This window comes from Fusarium oxysporum, chromosome III (assembly GCF_013085055.1).
Source record: "Fusarium oxysporum Fo47 chromosome III, complete sequence".
Classification (NCBI taxonomy): Eukaryota; Fungi; Ascomycota; class Sordariomycetes; order Hypocreales; family Nectriaceae; genus Fusarium; species Fusarium oxysporum.
The window spans coordinates 3,469,229-3,488,278 of NC_072842.1; the positions used below are offsets into that span (position 1 = coordinate 3,469,229).

A 19,050-nucleotide genomic window follows, 5' to 3' on the forward strand; every position below is an offset into this window, starting at 1 on the left:
TCTATAGGTCGTAAAAAGCATTTTTGGGAAGGCCAAGCCGCAGCTAGTCGATCTTCTTGACCTACCCGTTACTGACGAGAGCTTTTGTTTCTGGGGTGCGTATAATCGTATATTGATGTCAATATCAAAGATGATCGAGAATGAATGGTGAGTTCTGCAAACGTCACGCAGAATACTTGCACAGCACTGATGGTCGCATAATCGAGAATGATGTCTGAAACAATTTTAGAATCCTAACGTGAATCCATTCTAACGGGTATCTTTCCGAGTAGAAAAATCTAATGATACAGCCGTGGCAGAAAGCCCTTTTGAATATCCAACTCTATTGCATTTCTTTTAAGCTCCCGGATTGGTAAACACACAATTCCCCTTGATCTACAGGTCATTCCATCTTCACAGGACCCAAGCATTTCCTTACAGCTTGCCCTTGATCAAGTTGTTGATCATCTCGCGACCAGTGATGCGAGTGGTATCCCAGAGTGTAGGGAAGTCGAGCGTGCTGGAAAGGCCATCGGCGAAGCCAAAGAAGAGCATGGGAGGGATCCAGCCGCGAGCGTACTCGAGCGCAAAGCAGCCCTCGGGCATCTTGTATTGCTTGACATCGCCGCGGCGAAGGTGGTGGATGCTGCCGGCGGGGTACACCTCGGCCTTGTACTCGCCAGGGACGTAAGCCAGCTGGGTTCCAGAAAGGATGTGGAAGTAGTCGTCAGCGGTGTGGCGACCAGTGTGGCCCTCGGTACCAATGGCAGTGCCTGTTTGACAGAATGTTAGCGATTGATATGCAATTGCAGCAGGCAAACATACCAAAGATGATGAGGTACTCGGTAACACTGGCGTGGATGATGTACATGGCACCCATGGCACCGCCAGCGTTGTTAAAGACCCATTCCTCCTTGAGGTTGATGTGCTCAGGAACCTTCTCGTTAAGCTCCGTGACGATGTACTGCACAACCGATCGGGTGTCCTCTCCGTGCTTAGCGATGGCTCGCTTAGAAAGATCGTCAAGGTGATCGAGGTCGAAGATGTAGAACTGGTTCAGGTTCTGCTCGACAAAGTAGACGACGGAGCTCAGGAGAGCTGTGAGGAGACCGAGAACCAAGAGGAGCTTGTTGAGGCCGCTGCCCTGCGACGCGGCGGCCGCAGAGGACTTTGACTTTGACTTGTTCTTTGCCATTGTGTTGACCGACCAAGTTGAACAAGTTGAAAGGAACAAGTCGTCGCAAATCAGTCGCGTGAAGAAGGGGGCTATTAGTTCACAATTTCTGTTGAGCCCCGGAAATTAACTTAATAAGCCGTTCGGAGCTGGACCCTGGAGCCGCCCGGCCCCGGGATTAGCCCATCAACATCTTGACCGTTCCGCATCGTGTTTCCGACCGCAATTTTCTAGTCTTGGCACCCATGTGAAATCTATCTGCCAGCTCATAGTTTCGTTTTCGTATTTGTATTCGCGATGATAAATATCTTCAGCCTCGTCAAATATATGAATCTATTGGCTATCTTTGCAAACCATCAAAGAAAAAAAGCATTGCTTTTCCCCTTTGTTCCTCACCGCAACCTCTGTGTATGCGTGGTTCTTCAACGCCGTACAATTACACCTCAAAACTGGGGAAGAAATAGCAAAGAAGACCAACTCCAATCCCAATCCCAATCCCGCCGCGATAGCTTCTGTAAATCGCTAAACATTCCTTCATGCCTTCCAAGTAGAGTTACACATGCCGCCTTCTTCCTGTTGGTTTCTAATCCACGTCTGAATCTCCCATGACCTCTGTCCTATCGGCATCATCCACGTCTTCGTCGTCGTGAAGAACTGTCTGATCTTCAATCTCGGCATCATCCATTGTGACATCTCCCATGGTTATGTCACCAGCCGTCATGTCTCCCACTGTGACATCCCCAAGTGTAACATCACCGTTAGCATCACCGTTCAGATCACCGTTCTGCTTATCCATATCGTCATCCAGATCAAGATCTGCATCGTCCTCTTCCGGCTTCTTTGGTCTGGGTCGCTTGACTGGGGCAATGACACCAAGTTCCGATGACCGTGGACCCCAACGAGCTAGACGTCTTGTCGCCCGTCTCAACGCCCCCGCGTAGGCACTAACTTCTTCGCCAAAGTCATCCTTCTCCTTTGTAAGAAGACAAAGACCACCTACGCCCTTCTCTCTAAATGGCCCTGGAGTCTTATCTCCGTATGTTAGGTTCCGAGGAGTTGAAGTTTCATCATCGCTATCTTCAAAGGGATCTTCTTGGACCTGTAGTCTTTGATAGGCTCTGAAAACGGCACCATCCTGTCGCCTGAGTTTTCGACTCTTGTGGTGTTGGCGCCGAAGACCACGGTCAAGAATGTACTCGACCCTTTGGCTCCTGTTTCGCTCAACAGCGAGTTGATGGGCAGTTGGGGGGCGGGGTTTTCTTGCAACAACACCCTCATTGACATTATGTGCCGGAGATGAGCCCTCAAAGATCTGATACTTGAGGGGTGCGCCTCTACGATTCGAGGTAAGACCGCGACCAAGCCCCCTAGGCGGAGGTGTTGATCGCGTGCTATCCATGTCAGACTCATGTTTCGAGGGCCTGATGCGGGGGAGGATGGCTGGACCCTCATCAGCGAAAGATGGCCGCATTTTGCCTCTCTTGGTGTCTCTTTCATTGAGGAGAGCCTGGTCCATTTCAAGAATCTTCGCCCTCATCTTCTGTTTGGAGCGTCCAAATTCAATCTCTTCTTCAGTGTCTACGTTTTCTTTTGCTTTCTCTTCTGGGGTCATCTCCACGAGCTCAGGCACGCCCTGGTTTGCAACATCTAGCCCGTAGTCGACCCCGGGCCCGAAAGGGTTCTCCTCGCAGCCTTCTTCCGTGAAATCGGATTCAAGATAGAACCACATAAGCCAGAGGAATGCATTCGCTCTCGACTTGCTCGTGTATTCAGTCCTCATGATCAGGTCGTGGAGTTCGCGGTGGCGAGGAAAGTGAAGCTCGGCGATTTTCTGAGCTGTGTTGCACATGACAAATATAAGATTGACAGGATTTGTGCGAGGAGTGTCCAACTGCTTAATTTTGTCGAGAGAGTTGGGTTCCTCTCGATCTTCTGCGCCACCTTTTAGAATAGACTTAAGACGAGGTGCATCCTGAAGCTGCTTGTAGGCATGAGGATCCTGGCGAGCTTGAAGTGACGGGATGGCATGGTATGTACGGAGCTGAGCTCTCATCTCAGGAAAGACTGGAAATGTTAGCGGTGGTTTCAAGGGTGAGAAGATTGACCTTACAATTCAGAGTGGTGTTCATTCGGCCCATGTTGACAAGAAGACACACCATAGCCATTCCTTTTGCGGCTTCTCTATCACTTAGCAGTTTGTCGCGAAGCACCTTGCTAGTCTTTGAGCTGCGGGACATTGTATCGATATACAGGTCGGCAAAGCATTGACGCTGGAGTCGTTTGGGCTCATATGAATTGGTAAAAACACACTGCTCATTGTCGAACACAGCCTTGAGGAAGTCATATTGAATGTCTTCTCTCCAGAGAGGCTCGCCATCTTCCTTCTTTAGATGGCGTATCTTGCCGATCGTCGGTTGGTTTGCGACGTCCTTATTTTGTGATGATTTCGTTTTACCTCGCGACGATTTTTCTTGAGGATCGGGAGTGGCATTGGCCATCTGAGTATCGTCATCCTCGGTCATGGCTCGCGAGACAAAGGACTTGGCTTCGGGCTGGCCGGGTGAGCTGGGAGGATCGACCTCAGACGTCGCGGCAAGAGAGGCAGGAGACGCCATTGTAGGTGGTTGTGGCTTTTGCCAAAAACGAGGGTGTTCGCAAGGGGTCGCGAGAAATTGAGGTTCAAGGTCAAGTCGTCTGGATTGATCAACGGCGCATCGCGAAAGGACAATTCGGCTGGACTATCAATGTTTGGCAGGGAGATGGAGGTGGGGATTGATTGATGATGACTGTGCCGAAAACCAGATTGCGCGCAGATTGTTTGCGGGTTGCGTATGCGAGGGTGATGATAGTATTAGTGTTGGTGTTTTAGAATAAAATAGAACGAGTAATGGTTCTGGGGTTTGTTGATACGTTGGGAAGAAATGGAGATGGGAATGGAAGTGAGAAGCGAAGTTGCCAGTTCCTCTCCTCAGCCTTTTCCTTGTCTTGCGTTAGTTTGCCTGGGGCAGCAGATACGCCCACGAGCCGGGAAGTTGCTGAGCGCGTCACGGTACATTACCACAGGAGCCCGTCGTACCTGATTCACGACTAGGGACTCCGTACTCTAGGTAAGGCAGGGAGGTGTTCAGTGGAGCAAGGAGGCTGAAAGAGCTGTGGCTTGAAGTAATATTGTGGCGTTCTTCTACCTGAAGCATGGTCCGTGCTGGTCGCGCTGCAACGACCCGAGCTAATAAGCTGTAGCAGTGGCCTAGGCATTGTGTTTTCTAGCAGGGGATCGCACTCCCTCATCTCTTTACATCAACAAATCTCATACCAAAGGGAGCAACCAAGCCCACCACGGCTTCGGCCAGGACGATATACATACTAACCAACAGGGACATTGTAGACGGGAAATTTTCTCTTTTGAAGTTTCGAGACATCGCAGAGAACTGGCCAGTCTTGCAGAACGTTCAAGAGACTGAAGGACATTCGACAAACAACAGAACCAAGCTCAAAATCACTATTGTCGGCAGCGGTTCACGTCTTTTAAACTCCAGACACCCAACATGGCCACTCCCGTCAGAACGACTACCATTGGCGGTCCTCCAGTGACCGATAGCCCAGGTACTTGGCGTCATCCACGACTCAACGAGATCGCCAGGCGTCGTAATGCGACGACCTTCTCCGAGAAGAATGTGCGCCAGATCGCCTATAATGTCATTGCGCTGCTAGGATTCTGGTCTGCGCAGCTCTTAGCCAAGCTTAACATTGGCTCTCAAGTGTGAGTTTTCGCGGACGTCTTTTGCGACCGACCAGCCGTTAACTCCAGTCTTTAGTGTTCCTAGCTCTTTTAGGATATACTTGAGCTGGGCATGGTTCATTCTCAACCTCATACCATTTATCAACATTGGCATCGCGTGTCTGCCCTTGATTCGACCGAAAGACGATCTCTCCGATATCCCTCTGACACCTGCTCAGCGCAAGCTGCTGGGCCTGGACCCCTCCTCGGCCGCCCCGACCCCCGATGCGAAGTTCAGCACGCCTCCTCGATACTCACGCACACCTTCCATAGGTGGCTCTGTTGGAAGCCGAGGAAGCTATGGCAGCTCACCTCTTTCTGGGCGAGGAAGTCCTCTCGTACAGGGAGCGGCTGGCTCACCGTTGGGCAGCCCTCTTTTCCAGAAGAGCGTCAACAGTTTCGGCAATGGAAGAAGGTCTTCTTTTGGATCAACGAGCCCATTTGCGGCTAGCTCTTCTGCCAACCTCTTCTCAGATCCTACCTCTCCCGGTTCCGCTGGAGGCAAGCGAACAAGTGTCGGGTTGAACAGCAAGTGGTTATACGAGAAGGGACGGCGACCGTCAGGTAATGCCTGGAACTTGTGATTCAGGGTTGAATAATGAAGGTAGACATTTTGGACAAGCACGTTCGTGATACAGGAAGGGCTCAAGCTATGTGAGTCTTGCTTGCCATTCGGCCGGGAGACACTGTGTTCAATGTGCATGGAATCTGGCCTATTAGAAACCCAATGTTGATATTCTTGTGAAGGGTTCGCAGCGGGAGTCAGAAAACTCCTCAATAACAAAACTAATGATTTACATGCACCACCCGACCAGTGATTCAAGAAGATCGCTGCGGAGATACCAAACTGGGTATTCGATAAGCTCGAAACTGCACGGTTGTCTCATGCCAACATGCGTAGGGAGGCAGATATTCTTGAGAACAGAGCATTTCTCATGCCTCTGCAGCCGCAATCGACCAGCAGAGGAACTGACAAAGATCCCAGGCCAAATCCATTCAGTGCATTCCAATCTTGACAACAGGACGACCCGTGAAAGCGTGAGCTTCTGACTTGGCCGCGATATCTTCTGCCTCCTCCATCGTGAGCAAAGTCAAATGACTGCGTATTCCATGCTGAACTACAAATTCCATCATCTCTCTAGTCTCATCCATACTACCATGGACTGTTCCCTTGACGAAAATCTCTCTCAGGATGAGATTCATAGGGTCGAATTTAAGGCCATGCTCTGGAAAGCCAGCGGCGACTAATACTCCTCTTGGTTGCAAGCGTTGAGCAGCCCAGTCGTTGGCAGCATCGTCGCTGGTGCATACAATGGTAGCTTTGAGACCAATTCCATCGGTAAAATCAGAGATCTTCTGAATAGTTTCTGGGTCATCAAGCTTGAGTATGAGATCCGGTTGGAGGTGAGAGGGAACTCCAGAAGCGAGCTTCAAACCAACCTCATGGTTGTCAATAGCCACCACCCTATAGCCTCGAGCCTTTGCGAATTGAATGCCCAAAATCCCAAGGCCACCTATACCGATGATGCCAATGGTCTCGCCCTTTGTTATATCTGCCTGGTTAATGGCATGCCACACAGTTGCCTGAGATTGGTTGTCAGCATAGCACGGGCAATAGAACACTTTCAGCTCTGGGAAACACACCCCGGCACACATCAAAGGGGCCGCCTGCTCAAAACCTATGCTGCCAGGCAAGGACACCACAGCACCATGCCAGGAAGCCATGTATTCGGCAAAGGCTCCATCACGACGAATGATGCCACACATAGTCCTATTATCACAGAAACGTGGATCGAGCGACCCAAGACTCTGCATAGCCCATTTGCATCCGTTGCAGCCTTGGCAAGGATCCATAAAGTTTGTGACTCCCACACGATCCCCTATATGCCATATCTCAGGTACATCAGAGCCAAGACCGACTATTGTTCCGGCTGGTTCATGAGAGCCGATGAAAGGCAATGATACCTGGGTTATGCCATGATAAACCATGAGATCGGTGTGACAAAAGCCAGCGGCTGCTACACGGATGAGAACTTCATCGGGCTTTGGCTTGGGCACAGGGACATCATGGAGAAGGGTGTAGTTCTTATGAAGCTAAATACGTCAACGGGTGCGAAAAGCACAAGGTCTAGGTAGACAACTTTACCTCAACCAGTCTTAATGCCTTCATCGTCTGAGGTACAGTAACATGGGCCGACATATTTCCCAATATTCTTGATAAAAAGTAATGGATGACAATGGTTGCAGGAGAATAGTCGTAGGGTTTATTTTGCGAACAATCAGACGAATTCTCCAGGTTAGGTGCAATCACAGTATGACAGATAAATGAAAGTAGCTTACAATAGAGACAGAATCGGAGCGGTGCGAATACAACAAAGTAGTGAGACAGCACATTACGTGATTCTCACGCTGACATGTCTTGGCTCTTCTTAATCAAGTCAGTCGCCATCATTCGTTATTTTGACCAGTTCAGTAATTCCCACGACGCATCACTCATGAACTCATATTGAGATTTCATTCATTGAACCAAGGATTACCCAGAGCGATCATATGTACAATTATCTACCCTGTTTAGTGTTTATAACTTAGTCATGAAGCCACTCTTCTCATCCTCAAAGATGTTGGTGAGTGTTCCAATATGAGGCAGAATCTCAACCGCAAATTCGTCGCCGTGCCGGAGCGCATCCTTGGGGGTTCGGCCCATTCCAACACCTGCGGGGGTACCAGTGACAATGACAGTTCCCGGAGGAAGTGTAGTGCCTTGAGACAGCCAGCTGATAATCTTGGGGACAGAAAAGATGAGGTCACTGAGTGAAGTTAGTGGGGAAGTTCGCATAACTGTGTGGTGCTACTTACTCAGTGCCGCTCTCCTGATACACTTCGCCGTTCTTTAACCCTCGCATGTGAAGCTTAGTAGGGTCTGTAATAAGAGATTTGAGAACCAGTGTTGGGCCTATAAAGGGAAATTGTTAGCTCAATCAACCATAACCTCAGATGACCTTACCTAATGGACAAGCCCCATCAAAGCTCTTTGAGAAGGACCATTGAGATTGGTTTAGCTGTTGAGTACGGCTGGAAACATCGTTGGCGGCAGTGTATCCAAGAACGTAGTCCAAAGCTTCGGCCTCGCTGACGTTCTTAGCCGTCTTACCAATTACCACAGCCAATTCTGCCTCGTAATCACCAGACTCGTCCACCTGGCTCAGCTTGGGAATGGTCCCACGAGCTGGCCAAGGATCCACGATTGTTGTCGCTGGTTTCCTATCTACAGGTCAACTCAAAGCCTAGTCTTGTATTACTGATCAGGCAGACTTACATGAAGATGACCGGGATTGCTGGGGGATCAAGTCCACATTCGGCAGCGTGCTTTCTGTACTAATGGCGAGTCAGATCCTGCGGTTTCCAGAAGTAGCTTTACATACATTCAAACCGACACACCGAATAGTACCGATCTCATTTTGGGCAAGAGGGGACAGGACGCGGTCAATGGTTTCGGTAGTACCAGTCGAGGATCCTGGGGATAGGACTGATGAGCCTGACCAAACATTGACAGCAACCTCTTGACCCTTGCGTAAGGCAGCACCAACATCAATATCCTTGTCTGCGGGCTGACCGATAAGGATCTTGGAAGGACTAGATCTTGGTACAAAGCGTACGAGACCTACAAGAGTTGTTAGGGTGATGCTTTAACGAACTTCAGATGATCTGCTTACGCTGGAGGGCAGATGAGGCCATAATATCTTCTGCGTATGACGTGGTTGGGGAAGTACTTAAGTTCAAAACAAATGAAGACAGGAACCAAGAGATCGAGGCCTTGGGCTCTTTATAAATGGCGGACTTAAGCCTAGCAACATTGAATGGACAAGTATTAAGGCCGGCTTCGGCATGTTGATGTCCATGTAACAACGTGCGGGAACTGGGGTCCCGGCGGGGAGATGCCGGACTGCTATCGGTTCGGGTAGAAGCCCCGGAGGGAACTACTGGAAAGTCAAGAACATACATAACTACATATAGATTGTGTGCATAAGGTATAATTGCCCATCGACATACTGGCAGGTAGCTAGGCAACTGACAGTTTAAAATCGGACGAAACGGAGTTTTTCTACAAGATATTAAATATAAGTAATTAAAGCAAACACACTCTTCTATTTCATCCTCTGTATTTGCTAATCTTAAGGCAGCATACCTATATCAGAAGATGGAACACGGCAACACAAGCAAACCACCTGCATTTTGATCAGGGACGGTACTATATTAAGCACTACTGCCATGACTGATATTGGTCGAGGGCCAAAAAAGACATGAACCCGCAAGACGCAAAAGACAATGCGTGATCCGAGAATCGAACTCGGGACCCTCCCATGGGAGAGGAGGATTTTACCACTAAACTAATCACGCTTCTATTCGTTAATAGATGCGAGAGTTGATAGCCTTTGTAGGAAATGGATGCTGAACTGCATTCTGTGTAACGAGAAATTGCTATCTGCCTACCTATGTTGAAGAGTTGAGACGGAGCAAACAGGTGATTGCGAGCTTCTTATATCAGTCGAAGCTGATAGGATCCGCCTATGACTTGCTTAAGATCGTCTTGTGGGGCAGAAACGAACCTTACTGTATTAGTTTTAACTCTCTTCCGCCACAACGCTGACTTTAGCCCAACATAAGCAATATGGATCGAAGCTCAAAGTACCGTGTTTGCATGCAAGTTCGGTATATAATCTAATCAGTTGCTATAAGCAGGAGGGATGTGGGACGGCATAACATTCCAAGTTTTGGCATACCGGTACTGGATGTTGACACGGCACCAAAGAGGGTAAAGGCCAGCTGGGACTTACGCTGTCTACGTCTGGGAAGTTGATGCACTTCCAGTAGACAGTATGTCCTGCAGTGGTACAGCCTTTGATAGTATAAAGCTGGCCCAGGGTAGAGTTTGGATTCCAAGAGCGAGGTTCGTGTGGTTCTCACGTCAAGGCAAGGAGAGAAAAGTCCTTACGGAGGGGCTTCTATCTAGCCTGAGCCATTACCAAAGTGGACCTTTCTTGTGGACCTCCACTCTTTCTGACGGAGCCCAGCTTGAAGCTTCGGGTACGTACTGGCCATGGCCAACCTGTGCCCCTCCACCAACAGTCGCCCACCTGAGCTGCAAGACCTCACCTCAATATCGTTAGGTATTCTACGTCACTACATTTCTTCTGGTCACATCGCCGCCAATCCACAAAGCTTTCCTCAAGTCACTCACCCTACAAACGCCTTACCATGGCCAGCAAGGTTGACCGCATAGTTGCCCGGCTACAGGCCAAGATCGAAGAGGGTGATTATTACGAAGCTCAACAGCAGACCCGTGTCGCGGCATCTCGTTATATCAAGACCTCCAACTGGCCTGCCGCGATCGATATCCTCTCCAATGTATCCCAAGCTTTGCTGCGCGCGGGGCAGGGTGGTAGTGGAGGAGACCTGTGTGCTATGCTGGTTGACGTCTACAAGCAGGCAGAACTCAAACCTGATGCTACCGCCAAGGGTAGACTATTGACCTGTCTGCGACTATTCGAGGCTGGCGAGCCTACGAGGAAGAAGTTTATCGGTGAAATCATAGCGTAAGTGCTACATCGTTGTCTTGATGAGATATCGCGAACGAGCATACTGACATTATTGGGGAAAGTTGGTCAGCAAAATTTGGCGAATATCCAGCTGGAGATCCTGAGCTTCACCATGTCGCTGGCTCACTATATGCTGAGGAGCACGATACATACGAGGCCGAGAAACATTTGATATTGGGGACCAAGGACTCGCCCGAGATTCTGACAAAGATGGAATATAATTGGTACAAGGAGAGCGAGCCTCATCAAGCGGCTCTCTTCGCCGGCCGCGCAGTTCTCCCATATCTCCTCGTTGGCAATGTTCGTGCTGCCAATACCTGCTACCGCCTCTTCACCAGCTCCCTCTCCAACGATAACCCGAACCTTGGTGTCCAAGACGTATCGAGCTCCGCTGGTGACATCCGCATCTTCCCAAGCCTGCCTCTACTCAACTTTCTTGGCTTTCTCCTTCTTGCTATTCAACGCGGCGCACCCGAACTCTACCGTGCTTTGGTGTCCAAGTATGCCACACAAATCAACGAGGCGGGATCATGGGCCGAGGCGCTTGAGATGGTTGGAGAGATGTACTTCGGCCTGTCCAAGCCTCGACAAAGCAACCCCCTTATGGATATGATGAGCGGTTTCTTTGGCGGCGGTGGTGGCCAACCAGAAAAGCCAAAGCGTAAGCAGGTTACGCAACGGCAAGATGCCCCCGCAGCGGAAGGTCTAGACTAGACGATTTGATCTGTGGGGTTGGATGATGGTATACCATATTGCCTTGAGAAAAAATAGACAGCAGGCGTTGTAAGGTAAATAAAAGACTGGGCTAACCACGGGGCTGTTCTTCTGGTTCAAACATCCAATTATCTTCGGCAAGGGCTGCCACTTTGGCTCGTAGACTTGCTCTCACAGCTTCAAGAAGTTCTATTGCGGCGTTAATAAGATGAGAATAACAAAGACAAGCCCATGTCGCACCTTCAGGTTGTTCGGTCATAGCATGACGATGCATCTGGTGATGTTTAACTGCTTCTGCCAGACGTTGTCTTTCCTCTACTCGCATTTTAGCATTGGTAGATCTCTAGTCCTGCGCATGTCTTACTCTCACACTCTTGCCTATGATCTAGGGGCAACTCATCCTCGTCTTCCATCATCGGTGTCGGAGGGTCTCCGAGCTCAATTTCTCCGTGCTTATCGCGAACTACGATCTCAGATGTATCAGATAAAATATCGACGTCTGAATGCAGTGTTTCGGCAGACGTAGAAGTCGATCCAGCGGTAGGTCGCCGGGTCAACTGGCTTTGGAATAGATTACGACGAACGCCTGCTGAAGAGGCGCCGTTGCGAGAGCGGGGAACCCCCGTGCCATTCGTTGTTGTCCGTGTTCGATCTGCCATCGCGAAATCTTCAATTTTGTTGGCCGTTGTGATATGAAAGAAATGTAACTATCCAAGAAGTTGAAGGTGATCAAAAATTGGTTATGTAAAGTCAGATGTTATGTCACCTTCTGTTGACTTTCTGTGGGGTGTCCCGGGGTGTCTTCGTCTAGTCATCTTAGCTGCTTCAGCCTATCTGGCCAGGGCAATTGCACAAACATTTGTGCCTACCTCCAACAAGCATGCAAAGAGCTCAGTATCACTCGCACGACTACCGAGTAGGCAATTAATAAGCTCCTCACTTTGGGTATCTGCTCAAATTCACGTAGTCTCATGCTTCTGGACACCCGCTGCCTCCAAGCTCAAAAGTCAGGATTGCATTCAACGTGTAATAGCCCCCCTAACTCCGTCCTTACAAATGTTAACTCTGAACCATGCTTATTTCAGAAAAAGGTATATACTCGACATGTACCGATGATAGTCGAGTTGTGTTCAGGTATGTTGTCGCCAGTACTATTTGCCATGTGCTCCTAGATGTGGAACATCAATAGGGCGACCATGTGCCATTGGTGTAATATGCTGTAAGCTCTGTCTCTTAATCGTACAGCTTGTCTTCATCTCCAAGAATGCAGCCTAACCCATCAATACGCCCCAGCATCATCCGAATTCGAAAGTTTCTTCCGGTCGGTTTGCGGTGTTCCTACAGGGAGAGGTTGTAAGAGTACTCGTCTTCCATGTTCTGGCTGATCCAAAGGACGACGGAGCTGTGCGGAATTAGTGGAAACAATCGATTTCCTGGGGTAAGATTCTTCTTACCTAACGCCAACAAGAGCGTTACTGAGCACATTCTCAATTCCCATACCCAGAGCAGGCATAGCGACGCTGGGCACAACAAACTTGAGAACAAAGACGGTGACACCACCAGCCATTCCACCAGCGAGAGCAGCAAAACCTAAGAACAGGACCACGCGAGCCTTCCACGCTACCCCATTTCCACTGTAGCTGAAGGAATCGGCGCTTAGGCGTTGCTTTTCGACTGAATTGATGATAAGCATGCCCAAGCTAGAGAAGATAAAGGGCAGCCAGTCAACAAACTTGACATGGATATCGGAGCCGTTGCGTGATGACTTGGACCAAACTGCGGAATCGAGCATGATGTAAAAGGCGATGGAGAACTAAAGCGCACCAGGTGGTGAGTACCAAAACTATTGACAAAGCGGGCGCATAAAGTCGCGCATGATGCATTGAGAGAGCCATGCAACGAAGAAGAAACGCCAAATACTCAAGCAGGGGACACTTTTATAGGTTCAACGTACAATAGCTCCGGCGCTGTAGACACCAGCATTTCGGGCCCAAACCGTGTTAAGCCACTCAGGCCGTCGAAACTTCCAAAGGCGCTCTTCCTCCATGGCTACAGATTATGTGCGTTGCGAGAGGCTTGATTCTTGTAGTATAGGTGTCTGATATTGCAGGATCGCTGATCGTTGGCGAATGATAGTGTTGACGATGCTTGGGACTGGAGGCTGACAGTGACGAGGCTCACGCGTGGACGGGACCGGCCTTGCTTTAGCGCCGATGTAGATCACGTGATCTATCGCTGAGCAGACCCACACAACCTGGAAGTGCGACTTCGTGAAGTGGGTCGTGGTCGTGGAGACATCCGCGTGGCTGGGTGTCATAAACTGCAAAACACAAGAATCCACTCGCGGAGACGCAAAAGATCCCCGTTGTAGAGAGCCATGTCACATTGATTACCCCGCTGGTCGGTGCGATGCTCACTCCGCTCACGCAGGACCCTGAAAACAATGGAGTTGAGCTGCGGATAGTGACGAGTATCACCTTGGGTTATGTACACAGGGTCTTGTAGATATTCAGGGCATATGTAAGGGACCGAAATATGATGTTGTGGCGCACATGATATTGATGACAGCCAAACTCTATTCAAATAAATATTGTAGGGAGTTGCATTCTCATCGTTGAAACATTTCACTTTGCATGCCGTTTCAACGGTGTCCAACGGTTCGGACACAGCATCTTTATCTGCAAGATAACGCATCAAGAAAGGGTAGCGACAGGAAGCCACTCTAACGATGCCCAACCGTCGCGGATCGGGTATACACCTAAGTATTCGTCAAATGTAACAGGATATTGACAATCAATCGTGCCTGTTACGTTTATAGCCGGACAACGAGAGATGCTGGGTACCTGTCATGTATTTACTTGCATGTACACACCATGCTTTGGAGCAACCATTAGACTAGGCTCTCAGGCACAACACTAAGAGCCATCGAGGTTCGTGGGCCAAAACAGCCAGCCGCTGGGGATTCAAAGCTGACCACCATACAAGCGCGCCGGCGAGCCGTGTCTGTCACTAAATGAATCTAGAGTGTTAATAGCCGCTGGACACTCAAAACAATTGCCGCATTAGCCTCTATTAATAAAGACCGCGGTTCTCCTGATATTTGCAGTGTTGCTAATGTTTTTCAGACAGACGCTATCGAACATGGGCGAATGAGATCCTCCCAACAACACCTGGTCTAGACCTATTCGATCTTAAACATCAGGTGCACCATTCTCCTTTTTACTGGCCTGCCCTTCGCAAACACCTGGCCCACGCATTGACAGGCAGGCATTAGGAAGGTGCAGCAAGCCCCAGTCCCTGCCCGCTTCTGCCTCTGTCGTGCGACCCCGTCTTTTCAGTCCCTTCCCCGTCCCATCGCTTCAACCCGATCTTCACTCTATCATACAATTGCTAACGCGATTTTTGGTAGTGCGTCTCGCCCACTCGCTCGCTCACCTATGCAGTTATTACATTCTTTATTTCTTTCTTAGTGCTTGTTGTATTCTTTCGTTCGAGTTACGGGAGGCCGGCACAGATAACCGCCGCTTCACTAATTACCCATCTCTCGCTTGCTATCTTCACTCCGCGCCCCCCTTGCCAGGACAGGACGCGGTATATCCCTTCAGACGTACTCATAACTATCGAGCAATAAGTCGCCTCCTACTTCCAGGTTCTCGAAGAAAACACGCCTGTTTTTCTAAGCGCTATTTCATAACGGGAGCATACATCTGCTAAATCAAGGCTCGACCTCCCCCTTTGACATTCCTAAGCATCCTCGATATACTCAACTTATCTCACCCGCCCTTGATCGATCTCAAAACGAAATTTCACACAATCATTCGGTTTTTCCCAACGCCTGTCTCACGAGAGATCCTTCTCCAACAATACTTGACATCGATTTCAAGGACGTATTTTGTTCGGACAACCATTCTTAGAGATAGCCGTTTGAAACGACTAGTTCAGCATGAGACCGATCAACTACCTACCGAGACCAGACCTTTTGGTCTCGGTGTTTGCCTCCGTTTCACTGTATGGGGGCCTGGCTATGGCCCAAGATACCAAGGATGACCCCAAGAATAATGACCCATCTGCTGTTCCTGAGGCGACCGATTCGAAGAATAGCGATGCCAATAAACCCACCAATACAGCTGCTGAGCCGGCTAGTACTGAGACGAAGGATAACGCGAAGCCTGCGTCAACGAAAGACGAGCAGCCTTCGAAAACGGAGGAAAAAGAAAAGTCCAAGTCTACTGCGAAAGAGGATCAGGCCAGTACTGCGACAGGAGAGGGTCCAACCAAAACCAAAGACGTTCAGTCCACAATCACATCCATCGCCTCTTCTGGCACGGAAGAAGCTATGCCTACCTTGACAAGATACAAGCCAATTCCTACTTATCCAGCTCCTTCTGTTCCCCCTACTAACAACGCTCCTTTCATGCGGCACTCGAGTGCCCCTGACGGAACCGTATTTATTGCAGTTGGGGCTATCCTTGGCGCTCTTGGGCTCGCCATCCTACTCTGGCGTCTTATCGTTGGCATCCTCCTTCATCGGTCTGTTGAGCGAGCAGCCAAGGCCCAACATGACGAGAACGCAAAGACAGGCTTTCCTGCGCCCCCTGCGCCCTTCTACAAATACACTGATACCGGATCGACAATGTCTCTCTCTGCTGGTCGCGGCGTGCGACGAACCACCCGTGGACCTGTTCTGTCGTCAACCCCTAGCGCCTCCAATCTGTTTTTCTCCCCAACTGCCGCAGCATCAGGCAATGGGGCTGGCAATCGTGGCTCTGCATTTTTACCATCTGGCTTTTATGCGGCTGGCACCAGCTCTCCCGGTGGCCAGCATGATAATAACATCAGCATGACCAACTTACGCCCTGATTCTCGCGGTCACTTTGGCACTCCTTCACGACATACCTTAAATCCAAGTCCTCCAGAGTCACCTTCATTCCAAGGCCGAAGGGACATCAGCAACTCGACCCTCAATCTCAATCGACCACCAAGTCAACGCGCCCCTAGTGCGTTCCTTGAGGATCTTCTCGCTGACGATCCTTCGAGTCTGCCGCCTCCACATATGCCTGCTTCGACTGCCAGGCGCTCATCGTATGGCAGTGGCTCCCCTGGCGCGCACAACCGAATCTAAACCGGTATCAAGCGACTTCTATCATGGAAAACTTTACATGCGAGCGATATCATGCTTAATCGTCCTTGTTACCAGAGAAAACATTTGGTGTTACAGGAGGGGCGTCACCTTCGAATCATTTTGCAACAGCGGCGTCAAGAGAATGGCATTTTTCTCATCGGGATATGGCTTGCGGATAATTCGATACTCAGCCATGAGAGGACACAGGTGTAATGATCCTCGGTAATGTGTACGTGGGGGTTACGAGTAGAGTTTTGGGTTATTGTCGACGATGGAATAGTTCAGCATGGCTGTAAGCAATGGCGTAGCTTCGAGCCCTGACCCCGTCCACTGTCAGAACACCAAAGTTCTACTCTATGTTTGGATAACTTGGGGGAGTTAACGGTTTTGATCCATACTCCAGAAATATCTTCTGGCTTTCTTAGTACATAATCCTCTTCAACATGACATATTCATCTCCATCTGTCTTCGAGCCAACCGAGTTTGTTTCTGTGACTAATGGCAACCAAACCTGGGAGATTACCATGAATTTGATAGGTGACGGTACACCAATCGTGGTAATTCTAGAAGTTACGGTATGAAAGAGCAACGTTGAACAAGTGCGATGTTTCCTTTTTACGAGAACACGTTTGTCCCATCGTTAAACACCTACCTATACAGGTTTGCTCTCACGACTGAGCGAAGTTAGACATATTGCAATCAAAATCAGTAGTTGCCAATATAATATAGCTTTATGTGATAAATCACTCCTGTATTTCACAAGGAGAGGCTACAGGTAAGGAGCGCCATGACTATGAACTGACTGCACTCATATTACGCCGTATGTTGTATGTTAAAGGTAGACCGTTCATACTATTATATGCTCATCATCGTACACTCTATTGCATTCTTCGCCCCGTACCACGTAACGCCCCATTCCTAATATTCCGCTTTAGCCGACTCCATGCTCCATGGCTGTTGGTCCCGCAAGATGTATCGTTCTTCATTATGCATTAATAAGGTATTTCATCCTCGAATCCTGCCCTGCCTGCGCCTTGGCCAACCGAGGGGCATAAACAATCTAAGCTCGGGAGGTCATTGTAGCCCTTTCTCCTCCGATATTATCATTCAGCTGTTCTTTGTTACTGTGCCCTTCCAGAGACTGTCTTTCCGGATGCTCATCAACAGATACGCTGTAAACCGAATCACGGTTGTCATACTGAGGCTGTTTCGGCTTTGATTGCTCCTTTTCTTTTCGTTCTTCCTCTTCCTGCTGCCTTTCTAGCTCCTCGATCTCTTTGACAGTCTTTTTGCTTGACTCGACATCCTCTTCCGCCTCTGCCAGTAGTAACCTTACTCTTTCGATCCTCGTCATGGCGCCTTCTAGTTTATCCAGACGTCTTCGTTTCTCTTGATCTCGTCGCTCCAGCTCATCCACGCGCTGTTCCAGCTTTGCTCGTGCCCGCCTCTCTTCGGCGACCATTTCATTTGCCTGCTCGAAGAGGGCAGCGCTAAGCTCCTCAACCTCCTGGCTGGTAGCTGCAACCTTGCCTTCGGCTTCCTTGCGCAAGCATTGTTCTCGATTGAGCGCCTCCAGAAGATCTTCGGCTGATGGAGATGGCGGGGGTTGCAACTGTTGTGGGCGGTGCGATTGGCTGCTTATGGAACGCTGGTTGGAAGGTCGAGAGGGGTTGGTGTCGATATGGGGAAGTTCGTGTGACTTGCGCGGGGAGAGGAAAGATGATAGCCGACTGGTGCCGCTTTGTAGGAATGACATGCGAGGGTTTGTAGGCGTCGCAGGAAGTTGCTTCTGAGTTGGAGATGAGGGTAGCTGAGCGCGCAAATTGGCAAGTTCATCTTCGTAATCGGCCCAGCGATCGACGGCGGCAGTGGCCTTCTCATTGAGAAGACGGACCTGGTTTTCGAGGTCTTCGATACGGGCCTGGGCCTCAAGTAGTTGAACTTGGCTGTGATCAAGAGGTAATGAGTAGCCACAGCCCGGGCAGCACGGCGTAGAATCAGCAGAGAGAGTGGGCGCTGCCATTGTCATGACCATTGTCGTTGACATGGCCGGCGCATATATGATGTTGTATGTGAGCCGTCGGCGGTTACTGAAGATGCAAGGCGGACGTTAGGAGAGGTTTATAGTTGCAATAAGCCATACAATCACTGAGAATATGCCAGCGAAGCAATTATTACCACCAAGGGATGAATATAAAAGTCGTGGGTGTGGTTTCAAAAAGAAAGGTTTCAATGAATACAGGGATAGTCAGCTCAAGTGTCCCTATTTTTGTCGCTGAACCGAATGCGGGCAGTGGCTTTGGCGCCTTGGACACGCGATAGCATGAGGGGCGGGGAGGCGCTTGGGCGGCTGAGCAGGCGATTTCAGTGGCGCGTGTCTTGGTGATCAGGGTCCAGTCGTGGCAGGGTATTTTAGACTACGAAACAAATGGCGTTTCTTGTATCCCAACGCATGTTACAGTAGTTAATCGAGACATTGCGAGTTGATGTTATTTACGTTGATTTCTTCACGTACCAAGACCAGGCAGTTGATTTACCTATCTGCTTTGTTTAGGTAGTCATTTGTTCCACTAATGGAGCAAAGACATAGACAATCAAGTGTCAAAGAACAACAAACGACATTGCATGACTCAATCTAACAAATTGCTGTTGGAATGAATAAACAGGGCCACGTCACGTCACCATA

At 49.5% G+C, this 19,050-nt stretch overlaps 9 protein-coding genes and 1 non-coding gene across 10 annotated transcripts; 3 read left to right on the forward strand and 7 right to left on the reverse strand.

Annotated features, from left to right (window-relative positions):
* Positions 1–193: 193 nt before the first annotated feature.
* Positions 194–1,337, reverse strand: FOBCDRAFT_24701 (ERG2/sigma1 receptor-like protein). The gene is made up of 2 exons (XM_031177073.3): positions 805–1,337; positions 194–752 (listed from the first exon to the last, which is right to left on the reverse strand). Exons 1-2 carry the CDS (start codon positions 1,172–1,174, stop codon positions 415–417), a joined length of 708 nt encoding a protein of 235 aa, XP_031048206.1. The 5' UTR covers positions 1,175–1,337; the 3' UTR covers positions 194–414.
* A 134-nt stretch (positions 1,338–1,471) lies between these two features.
* On the reverse strand, positions 1,472–4,143 carry FOBCDRAFT_24703 (uncharacterized protein). The gene is made up of 2 exons (XM_031177074.3): positions 3,264–4,143; positions 1,472–3,217 (listed from the first exon to the last, which is right to left on the reverse strand). Exons 1-2 carry the CDS (start codon positions 3,766–3,768, stop codon positions 1,737–1,739), a joined length of 1,986 nt encoding a protein of 661 aa, XP_031048207.1. The 5' UTR covers positions 3,769–4,143; the 3' UTR covers positions 1,472–1,736.
* Positions 4,144–4,428: 285 nt separating this feature from the next.
* FOBCDRAFT_218813 (nuclear pore complex component-domain-containing protein) lies at positions 4,429–5,774 on the forward strand. The gene is made up of 2 exons (XM_031177075.3): positions 4,429–4,913; positions 4,969–5,774. Exons 1-2 carry the CDS (start codon positions 4,699–4,701, stop codon positions 5,513–5,515), a joined length of 762 nt encoding a protein of 253 aa, XP_031048208.1. The 5' UTR covers positions 4,429–4,698; the 3' UTR covers positions 5,516–5,774.
* A 153-nt stretch (positions 5,775–5,927) lies between these two features.
* FOBCDRAFT_238092 (uncharacterized protein) lies at positions 5,928–9,163 on the reverse strand (the record flags this gene model as incomplete). Its single annotated transcript, XM_059610180.1, has 10 exons — positions 5,928–6,445; positions 6,695–7,025; positions 7,078–7,144; positions 7,517–7,738; positions 7,788–7,884; positions 7,936–8,192; positions 8,248–8,306; positions 8,354–8,592; positions 8,645–8,935; positions 9,118–9,163. 10 exons carry the CDS (start codon positions 9,161–9,163, stop codon positions 5,928–5,930), a joined length of 2,127 nt encoding a protein of 708 aa, XP_059464486.1.
* Positions 9,164–9,258: 95 nt separating this feature from the next.
* On the reverse strand, positions 9,259–9,329 carry FOBCDRAFT_t80. The gene has a single exon. It is a non-coding gene; the product is annotated as a tRNA-Gly (tRNA).
* A 709-nt stretch (positions 9,330–10,038) lies between these two features.
* Positions 10,039–11,440, forward strand: FOBCDRAFT_24715 (uncharacterized protein). Its single transcript, XM_031177080.3, has 2 exons — positions 10,039–10,525; positions 10,591–11,440. The coding sequence occupies exons 1-2, from the start codon at positions 10,188–10,190 to the stop codon at positions 11,240–11,242; spliced, it is 990 nt and encodes a 329-aa protein (XP_031048213.1). The 5' UTR covers positions 10,039–10,187; the 3' UTR covers positions 11,243–11,440.
* FOBCDRAFT_24717 (uncharacterized protein) lies at positions 11,288–11,905 on the reverse strand. The gene is made up of 3 exons (XM_031177081.3): positions 11,607–11,905; positions 11,483–11,557; positions 11,288–11,431 (listed from the first exon to the last, which is right to left on the reverse strand). Exons 1-3 carry the CDS (start codon positions 11,899–11,901, stop codon positions 11,334–11,336), a joined length of 468 nt encoding a protein of 155 aa, XP_031048214.1. The 5' UTR covers positions 11,902–11,905; the 3' UTR covers positions 11,288–11,333.
* A 592-nt stretch (positions 11,906–12,497) lies between these two features.
* On the reverse strand, positions 12,498–13,402 carry FOBCDRAFT_24724 (uncharacterized protein). The gene is made up of 3 exons (XM_031177082.3): positions 13,197–13,402; positions 12,697–13,055; positions 12,498–12,644 (listed from the first exon to the last, which is right to left on the reverse strand). The coding sequence occupies exons 1-3, from the start codon at positions 13,287–13,289 to the stop codon at positions 12,581–12,583; spliced, it is 516 nt and encodes a 171-aa protein (XP_031048215.1). The 5' UTR covers positions 13,290–13,402; the 3' UTR covers positions 12,498–12,580.
* A 1,669-nt stretch (positions 13,403–15,071) lies between these two features.
* Positions 15,072–16,829, forward strand: FOBCDRAFT_24732 (uncharacterized protein). The gene has a single exon (XM_031177084.3). It carries the CDS (start codon positions 15,186–15,188, stop codon positions 16,362–16,364), a length of 1,179 nt encoding a protein of 392 aa, XP_031048217.1. The 5' UTR covers positions 15,072–15,185; the 3' UTR covers positions 16,365–16,829.
* Positions 16,830–17,424: 595 nt separating this feature from the next.
* FOBCDRAFT_198958 (uncharacterized protein) lies at positions 17,425–18,387 on the reverse strand (the record flags this gene model as incomplete). The annotated part of the gene is made up of 1 exon (XM_031177085.3): positions 17,425–18,387. The coding sequence occupies one exon, from the start codon at positions 18,385–18,387 to the stop codon at positions 17,425–17,427; it is 963 nt and encodes a 320-aa protein (XP_031048218.3).
* Positions 18,388–19,050: the final 663 nt, after the last annotated feature.

Coding starts and splice junctions, on each gene's coding strand:
- FOBCDRAFT_24701 (XM_031177073.3), bottom strand. CDS start 1,174: ATGGCAAAGAACAAGTCAAAGTCAAAGTCCTCTGCGGCCGCCGCGTCG. Junction 753..804: donor CGAGTACCTCATCATCTTTG/GTATGTTTGCCT, acceptor TCTGTCAAACAG/GCACTGCCATTGGTACCGAG.
- FOBCDRAFT_24703 (XM_031177074.3), bottom strand. CDS start 3,768: ATGGCGTCTCCTGCCTCTCTTGCCGCGACGTCTGAGGTCGATCCTCCC. Junction 3,218..3,263: donor AATGAACACCACTCTGAATT/GTAAGGTCAATC, acceptor TAACATTTCCAG/TCTTTCCTGAGATGAGAGCT.
- FOBCDRAFT_218813 (XM_031177075.3), top strand. CDS start 4,699: ATGGCCACTCCCGTCAGAACGACTACCATTGGCGGTCCTCCAGTGACC. Junction 4,914..4,968: donor CTTAACATTGGCTCTCAAGT/GTGAGTTTTCGC, acceptor TCCAGTCTTTAG/TGTTCCTAGCTCTTTTAGGA.
- FOBCDRAFT_24715 (XM_031177080.3), top strand. CDS start 10,188: ATGGCCAGCAAGGTTGACCGCATAGTTGCCCGGCTACAGGCCAAGATC. Junction 10,526..10,590: donor TTTATCGGTGAAATCATAGC/GTAAGTGCTACA, acceptor TATTGGGGAAAG/TTGGTCAGCAAAATTTGGCG.
- FOBCDRAFT_24717 (XM_031177081.3), bottom strand. CDS start 11,901: ATGGCAGATCGAACACGGACAACAACGAATGGCACGGGGGTTCCCCGC. Junction 11,558..11,606: donor TCATAGGCAAGAGTGTGAGA/GTAAGACATGCG, acceptor AAATGCGAGTAG/AGGAAAGACAACGTCTGGCA. Junction 11,432..11,482: donor TATGACCGAACAACCTGAAG/GTGCGACATGGG, acceptor ACGCCGCAATAG/AACTTCTTGAAGCTGTGAGA.
- FOBCDRAFT_24724 (XM_031177082.3), bottom strand. CDS start 13,289: ATGGAGGAAGAGCGCCTTTGGAAGTTTCGACGGCCTGAGTGGCTTAAC. Junction 13,056..13,196: donor TCTACAGCGCCGGAGCTATT/GTACGTTGAACC, acceptor GGTGCGCTTTAG/TTCTCCATCGCCTTTTACAT. Junction 12,645..12,696: donor AACGCTCTTGTTGGCGTTAG/GTAAGAAGAATC, acceptor AATTCCGCACAG/CTCCGTCGTCCTTTGGATCA.
- FOBCDRAFT_24732 (XM_031177084.3), top strand. CDS start 15,186: ATGAGACCGATCAACTACCTACCGAGACCAGACCTTTTGGTCTCGGTG.